The sequence below is a fragment of the Mauremys reevesii genome, linkage group 9, assembly GCF_016161935.1.
Source record: "Mauremys reevesii isolate NIE-2019 linkage group 9, ASM1616193v1, whole genome shotgun sequence".
Classification (NCBI taxonomy): domain Eukaryota; kingdom Metazoa; phylum Chordata; order Testudines; family Geoemydidae; genus Mauremys; species Mauremys reevesii.
In genome coordinates, this window is record NC_052631.1 from 101,108,716 (window position 1) to 101,127,625 (window position 18,910).

At 48.0% G+C, this 18,910-nt stretch overlaps 1 protein-coding gene across 6 annotated transcripts in view; it reads right to left on the bottom strand.

The window, feature by feature from the left end:
• Window positions 1-1,610: 1,610 nt before the first annotated feature.
• The window catches only part of SLC6A14 (solute carrier family 6 member 14), a 48,715-nt gene continuing 31,415 nt past the window's right edge, over window positions 1,611-18,910 (bottom strand). For 5 of the 6 annotated variants that reach the window (XM_039489055.1, XM_039489054.1, XM_039489053.1 and 2 more), the window contains 11 exons: window positions 17,555-17,716; window positions 16,208-16,346; window positions 14,747-14,879; window positions 12,352-12,492; window positions 10,715-10,943; window positions 9,644-9,769; window positions 8,994-9,112; window positions 8,132-8,231; window positions 7,516-7,625; window positions 5,730-5,897; window positions 1,611-2,462 (listed from right to left, as the gene is read on the bottom strand). In XM_039489055.1, the coding sequence (XP_039344989.1) occupies window positions 2,313-2,462; window positions 5,730-5,897; window positions 7,516-7,625; window positions 8,132-8,231; window positions 8,994-9,112; window positions 9,644-9,769; window positions 10,715-10,943; window positions 12,352-12,492; window positions 14,747-14,879; window positions 16,208-16,346; window positions 17,555-17,702 (1,563 nt within the window). In that variant the 5' untranslated portion in view covers window positions 17,703-17,716 and the 3' untranslated portion in view covers window positions 1,611-2,312. The remainder of the gene's footprint in view (window positions 2,463-5,729; window positions 5,898-7,515; window positions 7,626-8,131; window positions 8,232-8,993; window positions 9,113-9,643; window positions 9,770-10,714; window positions 10,944-12,351; window positions 12,493-14,746; window positions 14,880-16,207; window positions 16,347-17,554; window positions 17,717-18,910) is intronic. The other variant, XM_039489052.1, reaches the window with a different exon arrangement.

The window sequence follows — 18,910 nt, forward strand, 5'->3', positions numbered from 1 at the left end:
CATGACAACCCTGGCCCCAAAGTAATTTAGAGCAGCCTAGAGGCTGCTCTAACATTCCAGCTAATAGCCTCCAAGGGGGCTGTTTGCCAGCCCAGGAGCAACAGTGCACTCCAGCCAAGCCTCCACCTTGCCCCATCTCCCCAGGGCAGCTGGGACCCTCAGGTGGCACAGCACCTGACTACATGGGCTCAGTGCCAGCCGCACACTTCTCCATGCTGGAGGAATTGACAGCTAGGGAAACCAGGCGGCTAGCTTGGCCCTCTGCACTGGGCCTGGATCGCAGCTCACAACCAGGTCTGTTAGGTCTGTTCCTGGCTTCCACAGTAAAATACCTCCAGGATGGGGCTTCCCTCATCCCTGCTTCAGGACACCCTAGTCTTGCTGCATTACAAAGCTGCTCTGACAATCTCAGGTAAGAACCGCTGGCTCTTTCTTCAGGTGATTTTCTACCCAGCGGGAGACAAAAGAGGCCACTTGGATCATCTGGTTCCAAAAGTTGTAAAAACTCTATATTTTATTTGCTAAAAACAGTAACACGATAGTTAATTTATCATAAAAATGCCAGTATAAAATGTAGGTCTGTGTATACAGTACAGCCAGCACTCAGCTATCCAGCCCCCTCCATGCCCAGAAGTAGTAAGATACCGCTGAGTGGAACTGGTACTTGATAACCCTGCCATGTGGTTTCAAAAAAACCCACAATTAACACGAGAGAAAAAAAATCCCACCCAGCTTTTTAAATAATGCAAAATAGAAATCCTCTATTCTACAGGCACAAGTTTTAATTGTTCATTTAATATGATTTCTATGAGGGGCTGGGATTTCCAGACAATGTCTGCACGGTCAGCACCCCTTAGCCAGACCACCCATTCCATATTTGGCAGGAAATGAACAAATTCAGTGTTCCCAAATCTCACGAAATTTGGTGTTTGTTCTTAAAGACACAGCTCCTGGAGTCATGTGATTATGTGCAAATCTCAGCTTTCATTTAAAAAGCAAAGTAAGTTTCTAGCCCCATCAATGCCAAGAAGAGCTGAAAACTGTGAACCCTAAAGCCACAAACACCAGAAGGCAAATAAAAGAACCCAGCGCTCATGGTTTTTAAGCCAATCCCATGATTTTGGGGGTCTCCACTCATGATTTTGGAGTGGTTGAGGCTGGTGACATTGCAAATGCTGAATTGCAATTATACCCTGCACTCAGGGTGAAATTCTGCTCTCCGCTGCAGATCACCAGTACAAGGTCTGGGCAACGCTGAAGTCCCACCCATGCTCTATTTTGAAGGCTGAAGTAGTAGGCAGGCCTGGTGCGGCGCCCCTGCCCAGGGGGAGCTTTGCCGTGAGTGTGGGCTGCAGAGAAGGGAAGGATGGGTAAAGCCGTGCATGGTGCAGGAAGAACAGACGGACCAAAACTGCAGGGTGAAAGTTTCTACTGCAGTTCAGCCAGGGCCGCCCAGAGGATTCAGGGGGCCTGGGGAAAAGTAATTTGGGGGCCTCTTCCATAAAAAAAGGTTGCAATACTATAGAACACTATATTCTCATGGGGGCCTCTGCAGGGCCTGGGGCAAATTGCTCCACTTGCCCCCCCCCCCCCCCCGCCCCCACCGGGCGACCCTGAGTTCAGCACGAAGGAAGCTGGGTTGAGAGGACCAGACAAGTGGATGCTGACTGTATTTACACTGTACCAAAAGGTGACCCCTGAGGAATTCCAATGGAAACAATGATAAATCGATGGGAACTTGCCTTGCCACATTCTAGCCTCATAAGCCAGGCAGCTTGTCACCCCTCAACATCGAGAGACACAGACAACACAGACGCACATTTTGCTCAGCACCAAGCCCTGAGAAGCCTGAGCAAGGCCCAGACAGCAGCAATTATTTACTTTCACTGGGCTGCTGAGCAGAGAGCCCCTCTGCGTGCCGTCAGCCTGAGCTGTGCACCAGCTCCTGAAAACAGAGCGTGCGGGGAGGTGCGTCAGGATCGTGGCTTGTTGGTACGTGCCCAGCACAGAGCCCTGTGGCTCGAGCCCTGTGCAGGAGAGCACCAGAACACATCCCCCCATAGCAGCATCTGCAGGCCAGGGGCCCTACGGACTGCTCCCAGTCCCTACGCTCTGAGAGGCTGGAGTGTATTTTCCTGCCCTCCCAGTCTGTGGGCTTGGGCTTTCCTCTCCACTCCATGACCTGCTCCCCCCTGTAAGGCAGAGCTAACAATAAATAGTGCAGCTTTCAATAGTTCCGATCACTATTTTCCAACATTAAACAAAAAGAAAATACATTTGTGTTAAAAATAATGCAGCCCGGGACAGGCGTCTCATTCCAGCTTGTGCACGAAGCCATCCACGGTGGGGATCTCCTGGTCTCTTTCCTTGTGGGGATCTACCATGTGGCTGTACCTTTCGCCTCGATGGCATTCCAGAGAGGGACCCCAGTTAGCAGCCGGCCGGCAGCAGCTCACAATACGCTGGGAAGCAAAAAACACAGTCGCCAAAGGGGATTTAATTTCCAGCTGCTGAGATGTCTTTGCGTGTTTTTATTCTCTTCACCATGTTTTATTCAGTCATTTTTTGTTGAACAGTGGGGAGAAATCTAAACACCGACCTCCCCGCTGCCTCAACCCCCCACCTCGGGTTCAAAATCAAAGCGATCCAGGTATTTGGTTACAAATCACAAGTGCCCAGTAAGTTCAGTTGCATTTAAAGCTCATGCTGCAAAAGTGCCTGGGTTGATGGACTTGTGCTAGTGTAACACTGACAGACCCCGGTCGTCGGGCGGGATCGAACCTGGGACCTCAGTGCATGAGCCTCTCCCGCATGAGCTAAAAGCCAGCTGCCTGTTAGCTAAGGCTGTAGAGCAGACTCACTGAACACGCTCTAAGTGGTCTCGGTGCCACTAGAGGGGCAGAACCCCACCCCCAGGAGGGTTTGGAGTGTGGGAGGGGCCTCAGAGCTGGGGCAGGGGGTTGGGGGCAGGGGGTGAGGGCTCTGGCTGGGGGTGCGGGCTCTGGGGTGGGGCCAGGGATGAGGGGTTTGGGGTGCAGGAGGGTGCTCCAGGGCTGCAGCGAGGACTCCCCCCAGCTCTCTCTCCCTGCAGCAGCACCTGGGTTTGGGGGGAAAGGCGCCTCTCCCCGCAGTGGCAGTTCTGGGGTTGGGCTGCAGGATAGGTGCCCCTTCTCCAGCAGGTCCGGGCCGGGGGAGGGCTGCCCCAGCCGCAGGTCTGGGCCACAGCAGAGTTGGGGCTGGGGGAGGGGCGCCGTGGCAGGTTGGGGGCCGGGCTAGGTGGGGGCCAGGGGAGGGGTGTGCCTGCCCTGGGCGTGGCAGGTCCTGCGTGGTGCTAGATAGGCTGCTGCGTGGCCGAACAGCTTACAGGGTACTTAGCCTGGGGGGAGGGGGGATTTGCAGCATGGGGCACAGGTCTCTTGCAGGTTTAAACTAGGGTAAATGGTGGATTCTCTGTCACTTGAAGATTTTAAAGCATAATTTGAGGACGTCAGTAACTCAGCCAGAGGCTAGGGGTCTATTACAGGAGTGGGTGGGCGAGGTTCTGTGGCCTGCAAAATGATCATGATGGTCCCTTCTGGCCTATCCGATATATGAGAGATACATCAATGATATTTTCATCCTCTCCACAGACAACTTAAACTCCCTCATAGACTTCCACCACCACTTCAACAACCATGAGCCGTCCATTGAACTCTCTCTGGAGCACTCCCACACTAGCATCCACTTCCTGGACACCGTGATCAGCTTCGACAATGGAACCCTTCAGAGAAGGGTATACGAGACACCCACTAGTCACCACACCTACTTTCACAGATCCAGTAACCACCCCAAACACACCAAGAGATCTGTTACCTACAGCCAGGTGCTCAGATACCACAGAATATTCTTCCAGGAAAAAGTCTGGAAATACCCCTTAAAACATTTAAAACTGCCTTCACCAAACAAGGACACTCTACTGGAGAAGTTTCAGAGTGGTAGCTGTGTTAGTCTCTATCAGCAAAAAGAACGAGGAGTACTTGTGACACCTTAGAGACTAACAAATGTATTTGGGCATAAGCTTTCGTGGGCTAAAACCCACTTCATCAGATGCATGGAGTGGAAAATACAGTAGGAAGTTGTCAACTGTTTGAAATGGACCATCCTGATTCTCACTACAAAAGTTTTTTTTCTCCTGCTGATAATAGCCCACCGTACTTGATTTGTCTCATTAGAGTTGTTATGGCAACACCCATCTTTTCGTGTTCTCTCTGTATGTATATCTTCTTACTCTATTTCCCACTCCATGCATCTGATGAAGTGGGTTTTAGCCCAGGAAAGCTTATGCCCAAATAAATTTGTTGTCTCTAAGGTGCCACAAGTACTCCTCATTCTTTCTACCTGAGAACTAGATCACATCATGGAACAGGCCACCAAAATCCCCTGAAAGAACCTGCTTCAATACAGAAATAAGACTCTCCCTCCAACCACACACCCCTACTTGTCCCCACCACCCCACGCTGGAACCCATACAGGGTAACAACAAACAATTACACCCCCACTCAATGGGGACCCTATTTGGAAAGAAATATTTCCTGAACCCTCTCTTCAGCCTTCAAACAACCCCCAGCCTCTCCAAGCTCATCATCACAAGCAAGCTCCCCACAGACTAGGACACACCAACTCCAAGCGGCACCAGACCCTGCCAGAACAATTGATGCAAAACCTGCAGACACATCTCCACTGGTATGATGGTCATCACCCCACAACGCACCTTTCAAGATCCATGCTCCTACACAAGCCTATTGCAATGTGCGGTGTACCTCATCCAGTGCATTTAATGCCCAATTACACCTCTGTGTGTGAAGCCCAACAATCACTACACTCTCAAATGAGCTCTCACAGGAAAATGATAAAAGGCAAAAACACCCTGTCACCTGTGGGTGAACACTTTTCCCAAAGTGATCACTCTACATCTGACCTCTCACTCCTCATCCTCCAGGGAAATCTGCACCAACACCTTTAAAAGACGAGCCTGGGAGCTTAAATTAATCACTTTGCTAGAAACTAAAAAACATGGTCTTAATAAAGACACTGGATTTATGGCTTATTACAACAATCTATACCCACTACTCCCCTCTCCTTTTTGTCCTATGACAGCAGGGATATTAATGGGCCATTTCACCTTGAATGGTCCCTCAGAATATGTGCTAATTACTTATGCTAAATTATCGGCTGGACTGTGTATTTAGCTGTGACACTCTCACTACCTTTCCCAGGCTTGAAGAGCTCCGTGTACCTTGAAAGCTTGTCTCTCTCACCATCACCCACTTTGTCTCTTCCTCAGTCCAAACCCTCATTAACTACAGTGGGATGTGGCCCGAGTGAAGATGCGAGCCCGACTGTAGGTTTGAAATTGCATAGTTCAGCACTGGGATGACAACGGAAGCAGTAAATGAGACCATGAAGATCAGGCCAGACTGCACGTCCGTACCACAGGGAAACACTGCCCACTGCCAAATGACTATGAAATGCCAAGGGAATTGCTCATTACCTTCGTATGACAACCAGTCAGGCCAAATTCACCTCTGGCAATGCCAGGGCTTTGTTTTGATCCAACAAGTTTGTCTGATTAACGTACAAAGTCAGAGCCGGATCCTGCCCCCAGTGAGGTCACGGTGAGTGTCCCCATTAACTTCCGTCAGGGCAGCTGACCCCGTGGCCCCCTTCCAGCTGTTCTCTTAGACCGTTACCTGCCACAGGTTTCCTTGCGCTTTCACTATTTTTACAATCGCAACAATGGGAATCCAGATGATGCAGAAGACAATCATGCACCAGCCCACGGCCGATCCCCACGCAGGGTATTCGACTGAGCCGTACTTGGGAGGCGAAAATGTGACCAAAGACCAGCATAAAATCACCTGTTGGAAAAAAGAGGGAGAAAACTTGACTAAAGCTCAGAGCAATTGGTACTGATTACAGAACACACAATTTACCAATTTATCTCCAAGTTATTTATCTCTGCTGCTTTGACAGAGATCTAGGTGCTTTCTGTATGCAGTCTCTGGCTTGCAGTTCAGGGCTTTGTTTCCAAATGTGGGCAGGCAATAAGAATGATCATGCATCGCCCCCTACTGACCGATAAGTATCCATTGACCTGCATGCACACACTTCCTGTGGTTTTTTATATTTAAACACCCGTGTTGCTCGGAAATCCACATAACTCGGCAGGCACATTTCTCACACATTTGGTCCATGCACAGGCATGCTCTGAGGATGTGGAAGGCCAGCTCACTGTACCTCTGTGCACTAGTCGAGTGTTTACAGGATTGGGACAAAGAATGCTGAGTTAAGTTCTGGAGAACATTCCTGCCCAGGTAAGATATTTACACTGACCATTTCCTCGTGGGTATCCTAGAGAGATTAGAGATAATGCTGTTGCTAGAAAGGGATCTGCCACAGTTGCAGGTGTGGTTTTAGTTTTGTTTTGCACATATGAAAGATGAGAAGCACATGAGAGCACAAAGTAGCAATGATCTGAGAGAACCTGGAGAATAAGGAATGTGGTGAAAGGGCTGGTTCGTCCCAGGTGTAATGCCATTGGCCTCAGGAGAATTGTGTCAGGGATTTAGTAGCCCAATCAAGTCCATCAGGAATGTGGGGCAGAGAAAGGGTGGGAACTGAGAGGAGAAATTCCAGAGTGATGAATGAGTATTTCCATGTAAGGCCTTTGATACATGGGGCTTCGTATGAGGAAGATGAGATGGATGGTAGATTCAGAACTGGCTGGGAGCACGTTTGGAAAAGTCAGAGCTATTCAGCAGGGCACTGGAGCTGGTCCGAACATGGAATTTCCATCCCACAGGAAATTCCAATATCCCAAACCGGGATGAGCCAGGGGATGTGACAAACAGAGGGAAGCGGCTGGGCACCATCCCTGGAAACATCAGCCCCATACACCAGTGGGGGAGCTGGGGGCCAGAACCTGCCCCCTGGCCAGAAATCAGTCAGCTTCTCCAGGGAAGGGAACTAATGCCAGAGAGCTCCCTGCCCCGCCCCACATTCAGGTCCACACAGATCCTGAAACATTTCCCCTTCTGCTAAGGCCATACACCAGCCCTAGGGCTGCAGCAAACCCCACTCAGCTCCTACTGGGCAGTGTAGGAGATATGGAGACCTTGTTGCTCTCACTTTAAGGAATGACTTAGTTGCCATTAGCCTGATCTCCAGGAATGGCCTTTTGGCTCCTAGCGATGCCGGTAACCCTCTGTGCATTCCTTACCCCTTGAGTTGCTAGGCACTGGCCAGGCACTGCCAGAGAACAAGGGCAGCAGCCATGTGTCCTGTGCCCAGGGAGGGATGCTTGGATGCAAGGATGGCGGCTGAGTTACCACACGTGGAGAATCCTCAGCTGGCCTGTTACGCTGGCTTTAAAGCAGGCTCAGAGGGGCAGCCCCAAATCTCTACAGGGAAACTGTTCAAGGTGGAATGAATATGTTCTTGGCCAAAAATTGAAAGTAGTTCGACCGTGGTACTTACACACAAGAGAACAGGCGTAACGAAGAACCAGCATGCTCTCCACCACAGCCAGAACCACCAGCTCTTCTTGCCAATCATCATTTCAATGTCTTGGATAAATCGGTTTCCTCCTATGGAAAGATGGCCAAAGAGTGCACTGTAGGATCGGGTCTAGAACATGGGTTTTATATGCACAGAAAGCAAGTGTGGGGAGCGCTACGAAGCATGGATGCATTGCTCCTTATCATTGTAAGTTCCTGGAGGATCGGTCCAGAAATGGCTATTAGCCAGGATGGGCAGGGATGAAACCCCACGCTCTGAGTGTCCCTAGCCTCTGACTGCCAGGAGCTGGGAGTGGACAACAGGGTGTGGATCACTCAATGATTGCCCTGTTCTGTTCATTCCCTTTGAAGCATCTGGCATTAGCCACTGTCAGAAGACAGGGTACTGGGCTAGATGGAACATTGGTCTGACCTAGTCTGGCCGTTCTGATGTTCTAATGATCTGGAACAAGAGATATTTTTAACCATTGAGATATTATGCACATTTTCCTGTATAATGTTTTGGTTTTATGTTTGTGATATGACCGGGATTATTTGCATTGCCACAGCTTGATTTTCCAGTGTCAGTGATTTACCATAAATCCAGCTAATGCCTATTATTTCCAGGACCGCTGCAAAAAGGATCCCCCATCCAGCACAGAAATGATCCACTAGGTTCACCCAGTAAATTCCTGCCTGAAAAACAAAGAATAAAGAGGTAGCTAGTTACCTTTTGTATGGCAGTACGAGGCGCTCATGCCAACTGAATTAAACCTCAGTCTGGGTTTTTATTTAAAACCCGTTTCCCAGAGGTGGATATCTCATTCATTGCACATTATTTCATTTAAATATTTATATTTAACACAGACAATTGCATTTGATGGCATACTCATCACTATTGTAATAACAAAGCACATATAAAAACACAGATAACAGGACAGCAGGGTTTGAATCTGGGACCCTGGGTTCTATAACATCAGCTTTTGTGGATTGAGCTAAAGGAGTAACACTAGCAGTGGGGCTGCTGAAGTTGACTTTTATTCTCTGTTATGCACCAGCCACTAGAGGGGGACAAAGACCCAGAAGTTCCCTGTGTGGGTTACACACAAAGATTACACAAATTAATCTCCTGAACCGAAGAAAAAATTAAATTAACGGCTCACAGACACTAAAAGAACAGCTCACAAATTATAAGGTGACAAAGGCTCCCATTTAAAAGATTATAGTCATTTCAGAGGACTGGATTCTGCAAATACTGCCAGTAGGACTTCTTGTATGCATAAATTAAGCATTTCCATAGGTGTTTGCAGAATTGGGGGCATGGAGGTCACCTCTCCCAGAATACAGAAACACAAGCCTTGCTTGTCACATGGGGAAATGATTGTATTGTCTTGTACAAATTCCCCCACCAGCTGAACTATAATTAAACCCATTGCCAACAAAGAGTTAATGTTATACCTGAGTGACACAGATGAGACCAAGAAAAAACAGCAGCATGCATAATCCCAGGGTTACAGGAACCCTCATCTTTTTCATCATCTTGGGGTACATATCTTGTATGGTGGTTGTCACTGTTTCTGCAGGGGAAGAGAGAATTTTACTTGTTGCACATAGGCAGCAAAATGAAGAAATGCAGCTAACACTAACCAAGAAGCATTTTGTTATTTTAAGCAGAACGGTGTGAATAACTGATTTTTTCATTCACTGGCTCTTCTGAAAATAAGTTAATAAATAAATAAAATAATTGTCGACTTCAATTCACTTGAAATGAAAAAATTTCAACATGTTCAGCAAACTGAAAAGTTGAAAAAAAAATAATTCTGCACTGAACAAAACATTTTGTTCAACCTGAAATTTTCAAGCGTTTTAAAATTACTTCAAAATAAAATTGAAGGAAATTTCTAAACATGTCATTGGAAATTGAAAAATTAAAATGTTTCATCTGGAAAATGTCAAAACGAAAATTTGATTTTTGGAAGGGTTGCGGGGGAGGGTCACTGAAATTGACACAAATTCTTGAAATGTTTTGGTTATTCCAAGTCTGCGGGGGGAGAGAGGGGAAATCAGCTGACAAATTTGACCCAGTTCTAATGTCATGTCTTACTCACCTATGGAAGCAAACTGAGAGTCGAGCCCCAACAGTAAAAGCATGAAGAAAAATAAAAAGGACCAAAGAGGGGCAACTGGTAATTTGGAGAGAGCCGATGGATAGGCAACAAATGCCAAATCAAACCCTGAAATAGAGGAGGAGAAGATACGTTATCATCCTGACCCAGTCAGTGCAAAATTGACTCATTTCTCTTAAACTTAAATAATGGGAAATTATATCAGAACTTAGCATACAAAGTCAGGTGTTGGTTGGGCAATATAAGACTAAATCCAACACCATTAAAGTCAATGGAAGTTTTGCTACTGACTATAACCAAAGCAGGATGTAGCCTGAAATTGTTGAACCAAACTTCATCAAAGCTCAGGTTTATTAGCTGTGGTTGAATAGGATTGCGGAAAAATGCTAATGACATTTCATTACTTTCATTCAGCTTTGAATAGGCTAATATTACAGGCAGATCCTGAATGAGAAAGTATCCCAATAGCAAAACAGGAAAGTTTAGGGTTGGTAAATAGATGAGAGATGAAACTCCCCCTGGTGAGAAGGTCTGGTCGTCCCAAAGGCTTGTGTGCTACTTTAGAACCACTTAAGCCCTATTGTTAGCGTTTCAGTGGGGACTTAAACTGTGCACAGGCCTTGTGTATGGGATGAATTTCACCTATAAGTTGGAAGATTTACTAACATGTTTGATGCAATAGGACAAATAGAATCAATATCAAGCCTGTATTTTCATTTTTTTAAATGTCCTCTTCTATTACCGTATGTATCAATCTATCACTGCTCCTGCCCAGCAGCTGAGATACACTTGATACATAGGGTGGGATTTTCAATAGCTCCTTAGTGACTTAGGAGCAGAAGTTCCATTGACTTATGGTGGACTACATGAAGTCAACTAGTGATGGAAAACCAGGACAGAACATCCTCCTTCTTTCAAACCTCTATACGCTGAAAGTGCTTGGCACCAATAAACTACGGTCAGAGCAGCGGAGATTAAATCGGTTTAGAAAACAACTCAAGAGTGTGTCAGACAAGAAGACTTTGTGATGAATAGTGAGACTATCAAACAAACCTGAGTCTACAACTTCAGAGACGGGTCTGTCTGCCAGGAAAGCCATATGTCCCAAAACGGAGAAGATCGCAAATCCCGCAAACACGCTGGTGAGGCAGTTTACTAAACAAACAACAATGGCATCGGAATAGCAGTTGTTATGGAACTTATTGTAAGAGGAGAGAGCGACCAGGCCCCCCCAGGCCACCGACAGGGAGAAGAATATCTGAGTAGCTGCATCTTTCCAAACCTAAAACAGAAATAATTTGAGGTAGGTTATTACATTATTTACCCCGAAATACTTGTTCTAACCCATTAGGTGTGTTCTGTAAGGGGTGCTGCATTTTTTTTTTAAATAATGTTACGGAATTTTAGTGAGAAGTGTCACATATCAATGAACCCGGGGAGTGACGTTTCCTATCCAGAGGGCACGAAGGCTGGTCTGTGCTTAAGGCACTGAACCAGAACCCAGGAGATCTTGATTCTATTACTACTTTGGCCATTGACCGTCTGCGTGACCTTGGGCAAAGTCATCTAAATGTTCTGCATCTCAGTTTCCCAGTAGGTCAGATCGGTGAGGAAAGTACTTTCCTACTGCACAGGAGCGAGGAGACATGTAATTCACTGATGTGTCTGGGAGGCGCTGAGATATGAACAACATAGAAACACCAATATAGAAATAAAACAGACAGCATAGGCTGGCAATGGTGGAAGCTGCCACACACACGGTCCCACCCGTGCTCCTCAGACGGGGACCTGGAAGAACTGCCTCTGTGACAGGGGAGGCACTCTCGGGTTACACCAGCATTTCAGGTGATGTGCACCAGACACCCATCCACTGAGAACCAAACGATACCAGACACCAACCAGCAATAACATGGCAGCAGCCATCGCTGTGACAGAGGTGAGATCTGGATGGACAGCTGAGTGTTCAAGGCTCTAAGTGCTGTCCCCAGCCCCCGGCCAGCCTTTATTAGAGCATGCTAGGAAGAACCACACCTGAGCTTGGGTCTTCAAACAGGAGCTGGTGTTGGAGAGAACCTCAGAGAAGATCCAATGTAGGAGCAAGTCTCCTCCCTTGCTCTCCACCCCCTATTCTGCCCTGATCTAACTTCCAAGGCAAGGCACAGTTTTGGGTGACCAGTCAAAAACGGAAGCTCAAACACTCATGAAACCTGCAGATAAAATGCCTTGAAATTCATGCGAACCAAAGCAGGCAGCCCTAAAACTCACTTTCATGGCGAGAACTTTATCACCGGGCCATAGGGTACGTCCATGGCTAGCGAGTAAAGTTACACACTCCGGAAAAACGGAGGATGGTAACACCGAAACCTCAGATGTAGCTGTGATAGCAGACAACCCTACCCAGACCCCTCTTTGTTCAAATGATGCGGCAGACTTGCCCTTTTTCTGGATAAATGGGCTCTAGATGGGGAGAGAGGGTTTCGCTGTAATGATGGGTTTCTGGAAGGCAGGATCCAATTTTACATCATCACTGGAAGGGAGGGATAAGAGGAGTCTGTCTGGTTAAGAAGGAAGCTATTGTATTCTGGAAACCGAGCCACATGCCAGCCTTTATAAACTTTGAGATCGCTTGCTTAGATCAGCTGGCAATTACACAAATATGTTATGCTTTCAGAACCACCCCTGAGTCTCACCTCTGCCTCCATCAGCTTTGTGAAATTGGACTGTGTTCCAATGTAATACTCAATGCCATTCCGAGCCCCTTCCAGGGTGGCACCTCGCACAAGCAGGATAACGAGGACAACATATGGAAAGAGAGCTGTGAAATAAACAACCTGCCAAGAGAAATGGAGGGAGAAGCCTTAGGCTTGGGGGGAAACGCTACATAAAAATGACCAGAAAGGGCCTGAACCAAACCTCTGGATCCAAACAAACCATTCACTGGATTCATCTCTGGGCTGGAAAAGTCTGGATTCAAGTCTGGACGTGACCGTTCCCTGGTTCATCTCTACAAATTACCAGTCTGGATTCATAAACTGTGCACGACAATGGCAAACAAACCTCATCCAACCTGTCCCAGTGAGCACCTCAGGACCTGCCCAAGCCAGCTGGCTAGCAGTGGGATATTTACTACAAAACTGGGGGAGCAGATTTAGTTACTGGGCAAAGGGAGTTGTAAGTTTGTTGGGGCAGAGACCTTCTTTTTTCCTGCATTTGTACAGCACATGGCGCAGCGGGGTCACGGGCTATAAACTGGGGCTCCCAGGTGCTACCGCAGTACAAATAAATAAACAACAACAACTCTGGAGGTGGCGCTTGCTGCAGGTTTCACTGTCGTTTACCTCTGTAACTGAGGCAGATTAGCTGGTTCTGCCTTGCCATAGCATTGCATCATGCTGTAGCATTGCACCACAACACACTGGCTGCACCGGCTCCAAGAGCCTCTTTCTAATTGCCAAGGGACACGCCTGTTCTGATGCTGGGAGAGAAGGGCCTATAGGCCAAAAGCAGAGCCAGTGCCCAGGACCCCTAAGAGGAGGAAGGAACTAGAGGCTGGAATGGAAGCTGGTATGGCCCAAAGAGACAGGAGACGGGGAAGGAAATTGTGTTGCGGAGAAGAGTGAGAGGCACAGAAAAGTGATGGGGAAGCAAGGAGAGAAGGAGATGGACGTGGGAGGAAGGGAAAGAAAATCAAGTTCGCTAGGTGCAGGGAGGCGGAGATCCAGGTGGGAAGACAGAGACAGATATGGGGGATGGGGGACGGGACTGAGCAAGGAAGTGGAGGAGCCAGGGAGAAGGCGAAACCTATGGGAGCAAAGAAAGAAGAACAAGAGAAGAACAGGGAGTCAAAAAACCAGGCAAGGGGGCCGGGCCTCTCGTAGGAAAATGAGTAACAGTGGCCCCCTGGCTGAAAGCAGGAGAGGAGCCCCTTTAGCCCCAGCGGCTCCTCCGGCTCTCATGGCCTGGGGAGAGGGGGATTTTCAGGCTGGATGGGAGGACTTGGGGTTATGAATGAATGCTCAGAGGTGAGGCTGCAGCACGCCCCAAGCCAGCTTTCAGCCAGCCTGCTCCAATAACAGCGGCAGAGACGCCGTGGCAGGCCGGGCTAGCCTTGCGTAGGCTCCCACGGCCAGGGGTGGGCTTGTACAGCCCAGGCTGCTGCGGCTTCTCTGCTATTGTCACGGGAGCCAGCGAGATCAAAGCCAGCGTCTCAAGTGCTGCAGTCACTCCTCAGCTACAGTCTAGACATCCCCTGAGGACCAGCGAGGCCGACCCAGCAGACATTGCCCCTCTGGCTGGAGCACTGCGGTGCGGTGACGTCTCTCTGTCCAGCTGAGCTGCAGGGCCTGGACTGACTGATGAACTCAGAGCCCGGAGGCTGTCACGTGACTTCAGCGGGCCTGAGTCTGAAAAAAACTCCTCCCGCCTAGTCCCTGACTACAGCCTGGAGGGCTCCCGTTGGCAGAGACGGGACTTTACAATGCAGCGGGAAGCGGCAGGATCGGGCCCATGCTTTCAGGCTAAACGTAGGTAATCTGTAGGCATATTGTGTGTGTGCACGCGCGCATGTGCAGTGTGTGTGTGTGTTCACGCGTGTGCAGTGTGCAGTGTGTGTGTGCGTGTGTGCGCGTGAAGTGTGTGCACGCGTGCAGGCAGCATGTGTGTGCGCGAGCACGTGTGCAGTGTGTGCACGCATGAAGTGTATGTGCGTGCGCATGAAGTGTGTGTGTGTGTGTGTACTGTGTGTGTGTGCACACGCGTGCAGTCTGTGTTGCTTCACAAGAGACCAGGCTATAACAGGAACTCAGCCGATGTCTCTCACGTGATCATAAAAAGCCCCAACAGCATCATTCCTGGTGGACTAAGGGACCGTTGAGCTCGGGTCAGGGTGGCAGAATCAGGCCCCACGTGCTTTATCTGTGTCATGTAAAATATGATCAAACAGCAGCAGCCAAGTCAGATATTGCCTGTGTCATGGGCTAGTGAATCAGGGCCTGACCCCACCAGGTGCTGAGCTGCCACTGAAGTTGGGATCGTCTCTCAGCAGGATCAGTCCCAGAAACCTAGCACGGGTTCCTCCCGACTTACCTTTCCTGAAGATTTGATCCCTTTAAATAATGCAGCTCCGACTATCAGCCAGGATAGGAGCAGGCAGAGGGCCAAGTACCAGACAATTTCACCCGTCTCGTCCAGCCCGCTGGAGCGCCGAAGGGCCACTTTACTGAAAGCACAGGACACCGTGATCAGCATCGCGTCGCTTGCACCAGGGCGTGGCAGCTGCCAGCATGAAGAGCCCCACTGATTATCCAGAGCCACCTCTGGAGAGGGGATGCTCATGTCTGTCTAGCTGGTGATGTCACACCCATGCATCAACTTCCATTGGTGCACAGCCTGTCAGCCCCGCTCCACCCCCGCCTCCCAGCTGGGCTCTTCAATGTGTCCGTTTCAACTTTTAACCATCTGCTGATTTCAAGCAAGTACTTCCATTCCGTTGACTTCCCGGGTAGCGGGCCAGGCTGGGAGTGACGGGAAAGCTGGTTTCTTTGGAGGCTTCAAAGAGAAACCAGTGCTTTCCTCTCAGCCCTGCCTCGGGTTGACGCTCAGTAGGCGTATAGACACGACTGTGCTGTTTTTAAAACGAGAACCTTACTGCACAGAGCCAGCTCGGGTTGTTAACTGAAAGGATGAGCCCGGTGCTGCCAGGCTGAGAGGAGCTGGAGGACACCACCTCTCCAACAACTCGGCTAGTCTTTCCACTCATTGCAGCTCAATTACCATTATAAAAATGGAAGCAGGTAGATTCCAATTTAGGGCCAGATTTTCTTCAGTGGAGTTACAGTTATTTATACCAGCTGAGGATGGTAAAGAAAGTGAAGGAGCAAGTGGCCAGTGGGGTCGTGCTAGGAGAAACACACCTTTGTGCTATGGGCTTTTGTGCAGCTCCAGGTGCCTGGGTGACGGACACAGCGACAAACCACGCTACGGTGAGCACTGAGTCACGAGTGACACTCTTCCAGGGGGTCTGGAGCCATGCAGCTTCTGGCCCCAGGTGAACTGATGGCATGTTAATGCACACCCTGGCAGGGCCTATTACTCTATTCACCATCAGGCAGCAGTGACTCATACACCTAAGTGTGGGGTATGCAGGTGAGACACCTGCACATTATGAACACTTGCCTGTCCTGGAAAGTGTTCTGTAATGACAGGTCTATAAAAGGCAAGTGGACTGGCTGCATATTTTCAACATCCTAATTTGGGATAAAGAACGTGCCTTATGTTCAGGGCTTTAGGGGGAGAAAAGTTCCTCAATTTTATTATTTATTTCTTAGTTATAAATTTGTTCTTGTGCCTCTCTGTGACTTGTGTTACACGTGTCACCCCGATTCAGTATTTAATGGTTTCCGGACAGAAGTGCTCAGGTTTAGTTTGCAGTCCCATGCGCTTGGCCCAAAGCTGTTTCTAGAGAGTGGTCTGAGTTCCACGGGGTTCCCCAAACCCCACCCAGCACATACTGATTTTAGCAATGTAAAGGTGGTACCGTATACTCACTTCCAGTACTGCTCACTGGGAAGTTGCACTTGTTTATACGTTAAGCTGCCATTGAGACAGGTTAGATTGTTGCTGGTGACGTACGAGTAGTTTGTGTGAATGACTATCCCGTTTGATAAGGTCGTATTGCAATCACTCACTAAAAGAGAAAGGGTTGTTAATGTTCAGTGGTGAAATCAGAAACAGACTGATTACACTGAGTGCCTTTTTCATGCTGTTATGGCTTCAGTGTGTTTTCTTGTGGTAACTACAAACAGACCCCAGCCACCACTTTCAGATGTGGATTTGGCTCCCTACCCAAACACTCCCAGATCCGGTGTGTCCAGCTCTGGGAACCTGGCTGGCCTAACGTAAAGATAGGAAACGTTTGCAAAAATCAGACCTGGGTGCAGTTAGGATTTCCAACTCTTTGATAATGTAAGGGCCAGATCCAGTATTTCAGTTCACACTCATCTATAGCAACCCCATATCATATTGATGGGAACAGACCGGCATTATTCCTAGTTCTCTTCAAAATGTACTGCAAATCTCTTGGCTACAATTTAAGCCAAACAAGAGTTGATCAATGCAGTAAAGAGCACTATCAGCAAGAGGATTTACTTGACGTGAAACCCTGGTGAAATTGTAGTGCAGAATTTTGGGGCAATTTGTCTGACTTTTATACCAATCCAGCACTCTTTTAATATGGGGTGAAACATTGTTATTAGTCTTTTAAATGAGAATCTCCTTGAAATGTATAAATGTAAAACTGCTAAGTAATATGTCAGAACTGCAGTCTGTGATAAACTATTAAACTTCGCTGGGGGATGGGAAATTACAATTTTTAAATCATGCATGCACACAGGCAATCAATAGCGTGGAAATAGTATCTAAAGACATGATGAGACATGAAGCCAATGTCCATCCAACACATGGTGTTAACAAAGCCACACACATAGGATAAAGGATTTTGGAAGAACCCCAGGTGAATGCACTAGGTGTGCATTTCTTTTGCATTAGGACGGCCATTTCTTTGTCACGAAGCACTAAGGAAATTGCAGTGTGGGATGTTTGGTGATTTTATACCAGTCTAGAAATGTGTTATTCTAGGGAAGAAGGAAAGATGGGCAGAAAGGCAGAGAGGAGGAGTCATTCTAGTTCCCAACAGATCACATGGGCAAATGCTACAGGCAGATAGAAAGATCAGTCCAGGTGTCAACTGGTTCTCAAGGTAAGGTTTCCAGACAGCATTATGGCCGACTAATTGTCCCCCTACTGCCCTTTTTAATGCCTTTTGTTTATTACTGGGAAACAGAAGCAGTGGAATTATTCCTAGTAATAGTTTGGATTATTTTAAAAGTACCGTACCTACAGGTGTTTTGCTGCAATTTTCATCTGCCCACGCAAAGCAGTCCGACCATGGCAGTACACTTTGGAAGGAGGCAAAGAGATAGTAGAGAGCATAGGCAATGATAACATTGTAATAGACCGTCACCAAGGTGGTGATGATGACCATCGTGATTCCCACTCCTAGAAAAGAGAGCAGAAGTTTCATCATCCAACCCAAACACAGTATAAAGAGACCGTCAATCACTAACTTCAGTGAACTCCACATTTCTCTACCCTTCCTCCACATTGCCTAGAAATTATTTGACTGTCCCCTGGATCACACAGTATTGTTGGGTACATACACCAGGCAAAGACAATTCCCCGTGAATAAACCTTGGGCATATATCAATTCCCAGCACATGTACAATGAGCATGGTTCATTTCAATGCACTCTTCATTCACGGCCAGCTTGGGAGAGGAGTTCCACACGTGCACAGAGAGGAAGCATTTACAGGTTGCAGATTGCAATAAACAAAAAAAGCCTCAGCATTGCTGAAGAGTTGGTGGGGGAGACACACTACATTTTAATAGCCGTAGGGAATATCGTCGCCCAATCCCAATGCTACACACCTCCTTGAAAATGTAGGGGAGGAAGGGTCAGCGTAGTGCAGCAGGAGGAAGAAAGGAACTCAGCCAGAGGTTAGGGGAGTACAGGAGTAGGTGGGTGAGGTTCTGTGGCCTGCAAGGTGCAGGAAGTTGGACCAGGTGATCACAAGGATCCCTTATGGCCTTAGAGTCCATGAGTCTGTAATGTTAGTGTGTGGAGTGGCCCAGCTGAGGGTGAAGATGCAGAATAAGAATAGAACAGAATACAACATCTGCTCCAAGGCGGTCCAAGCCAAAGAGAGGAGACCAGATTGCACTGGTTCAGATACCGAGGGGAGTCCGGTGCTGAAGGGAAAATTCGGACATAGCTGATTTCTATAGGCACAGTGCAGCTAAAGTCTGCGAAGACGTGTCACTTGCGTGTGTAAATAAACTAACAGCTTAACCTTACTGATCCTTCCTAGCTGTAAAACTAAGATCATTCAGGCTAATTTATTAGGTTATTTACATAATTTTAAAGATGAATATAAACAACTTGGTAAAGTAAGGGAGAGTCTCCTGCATTCCACACTGAGCTAGGGGAAAACGACCCCATGCTAGTCCAAGAGTCCATGCTAGTGTTAAAGAACCAGGCCAGCTCACTACGGGAAGTCCAGTTAGGGCAGGGGATGAAATCAGATCCCAGACTACCAGGAAAGAAGGAAACGGTGCCAACAGACTGTGAGCGGGAGATAGGGGGGATGTACCACGTCACTCTCTGTAGCCAATACTAGGAGCAATGAATCATGT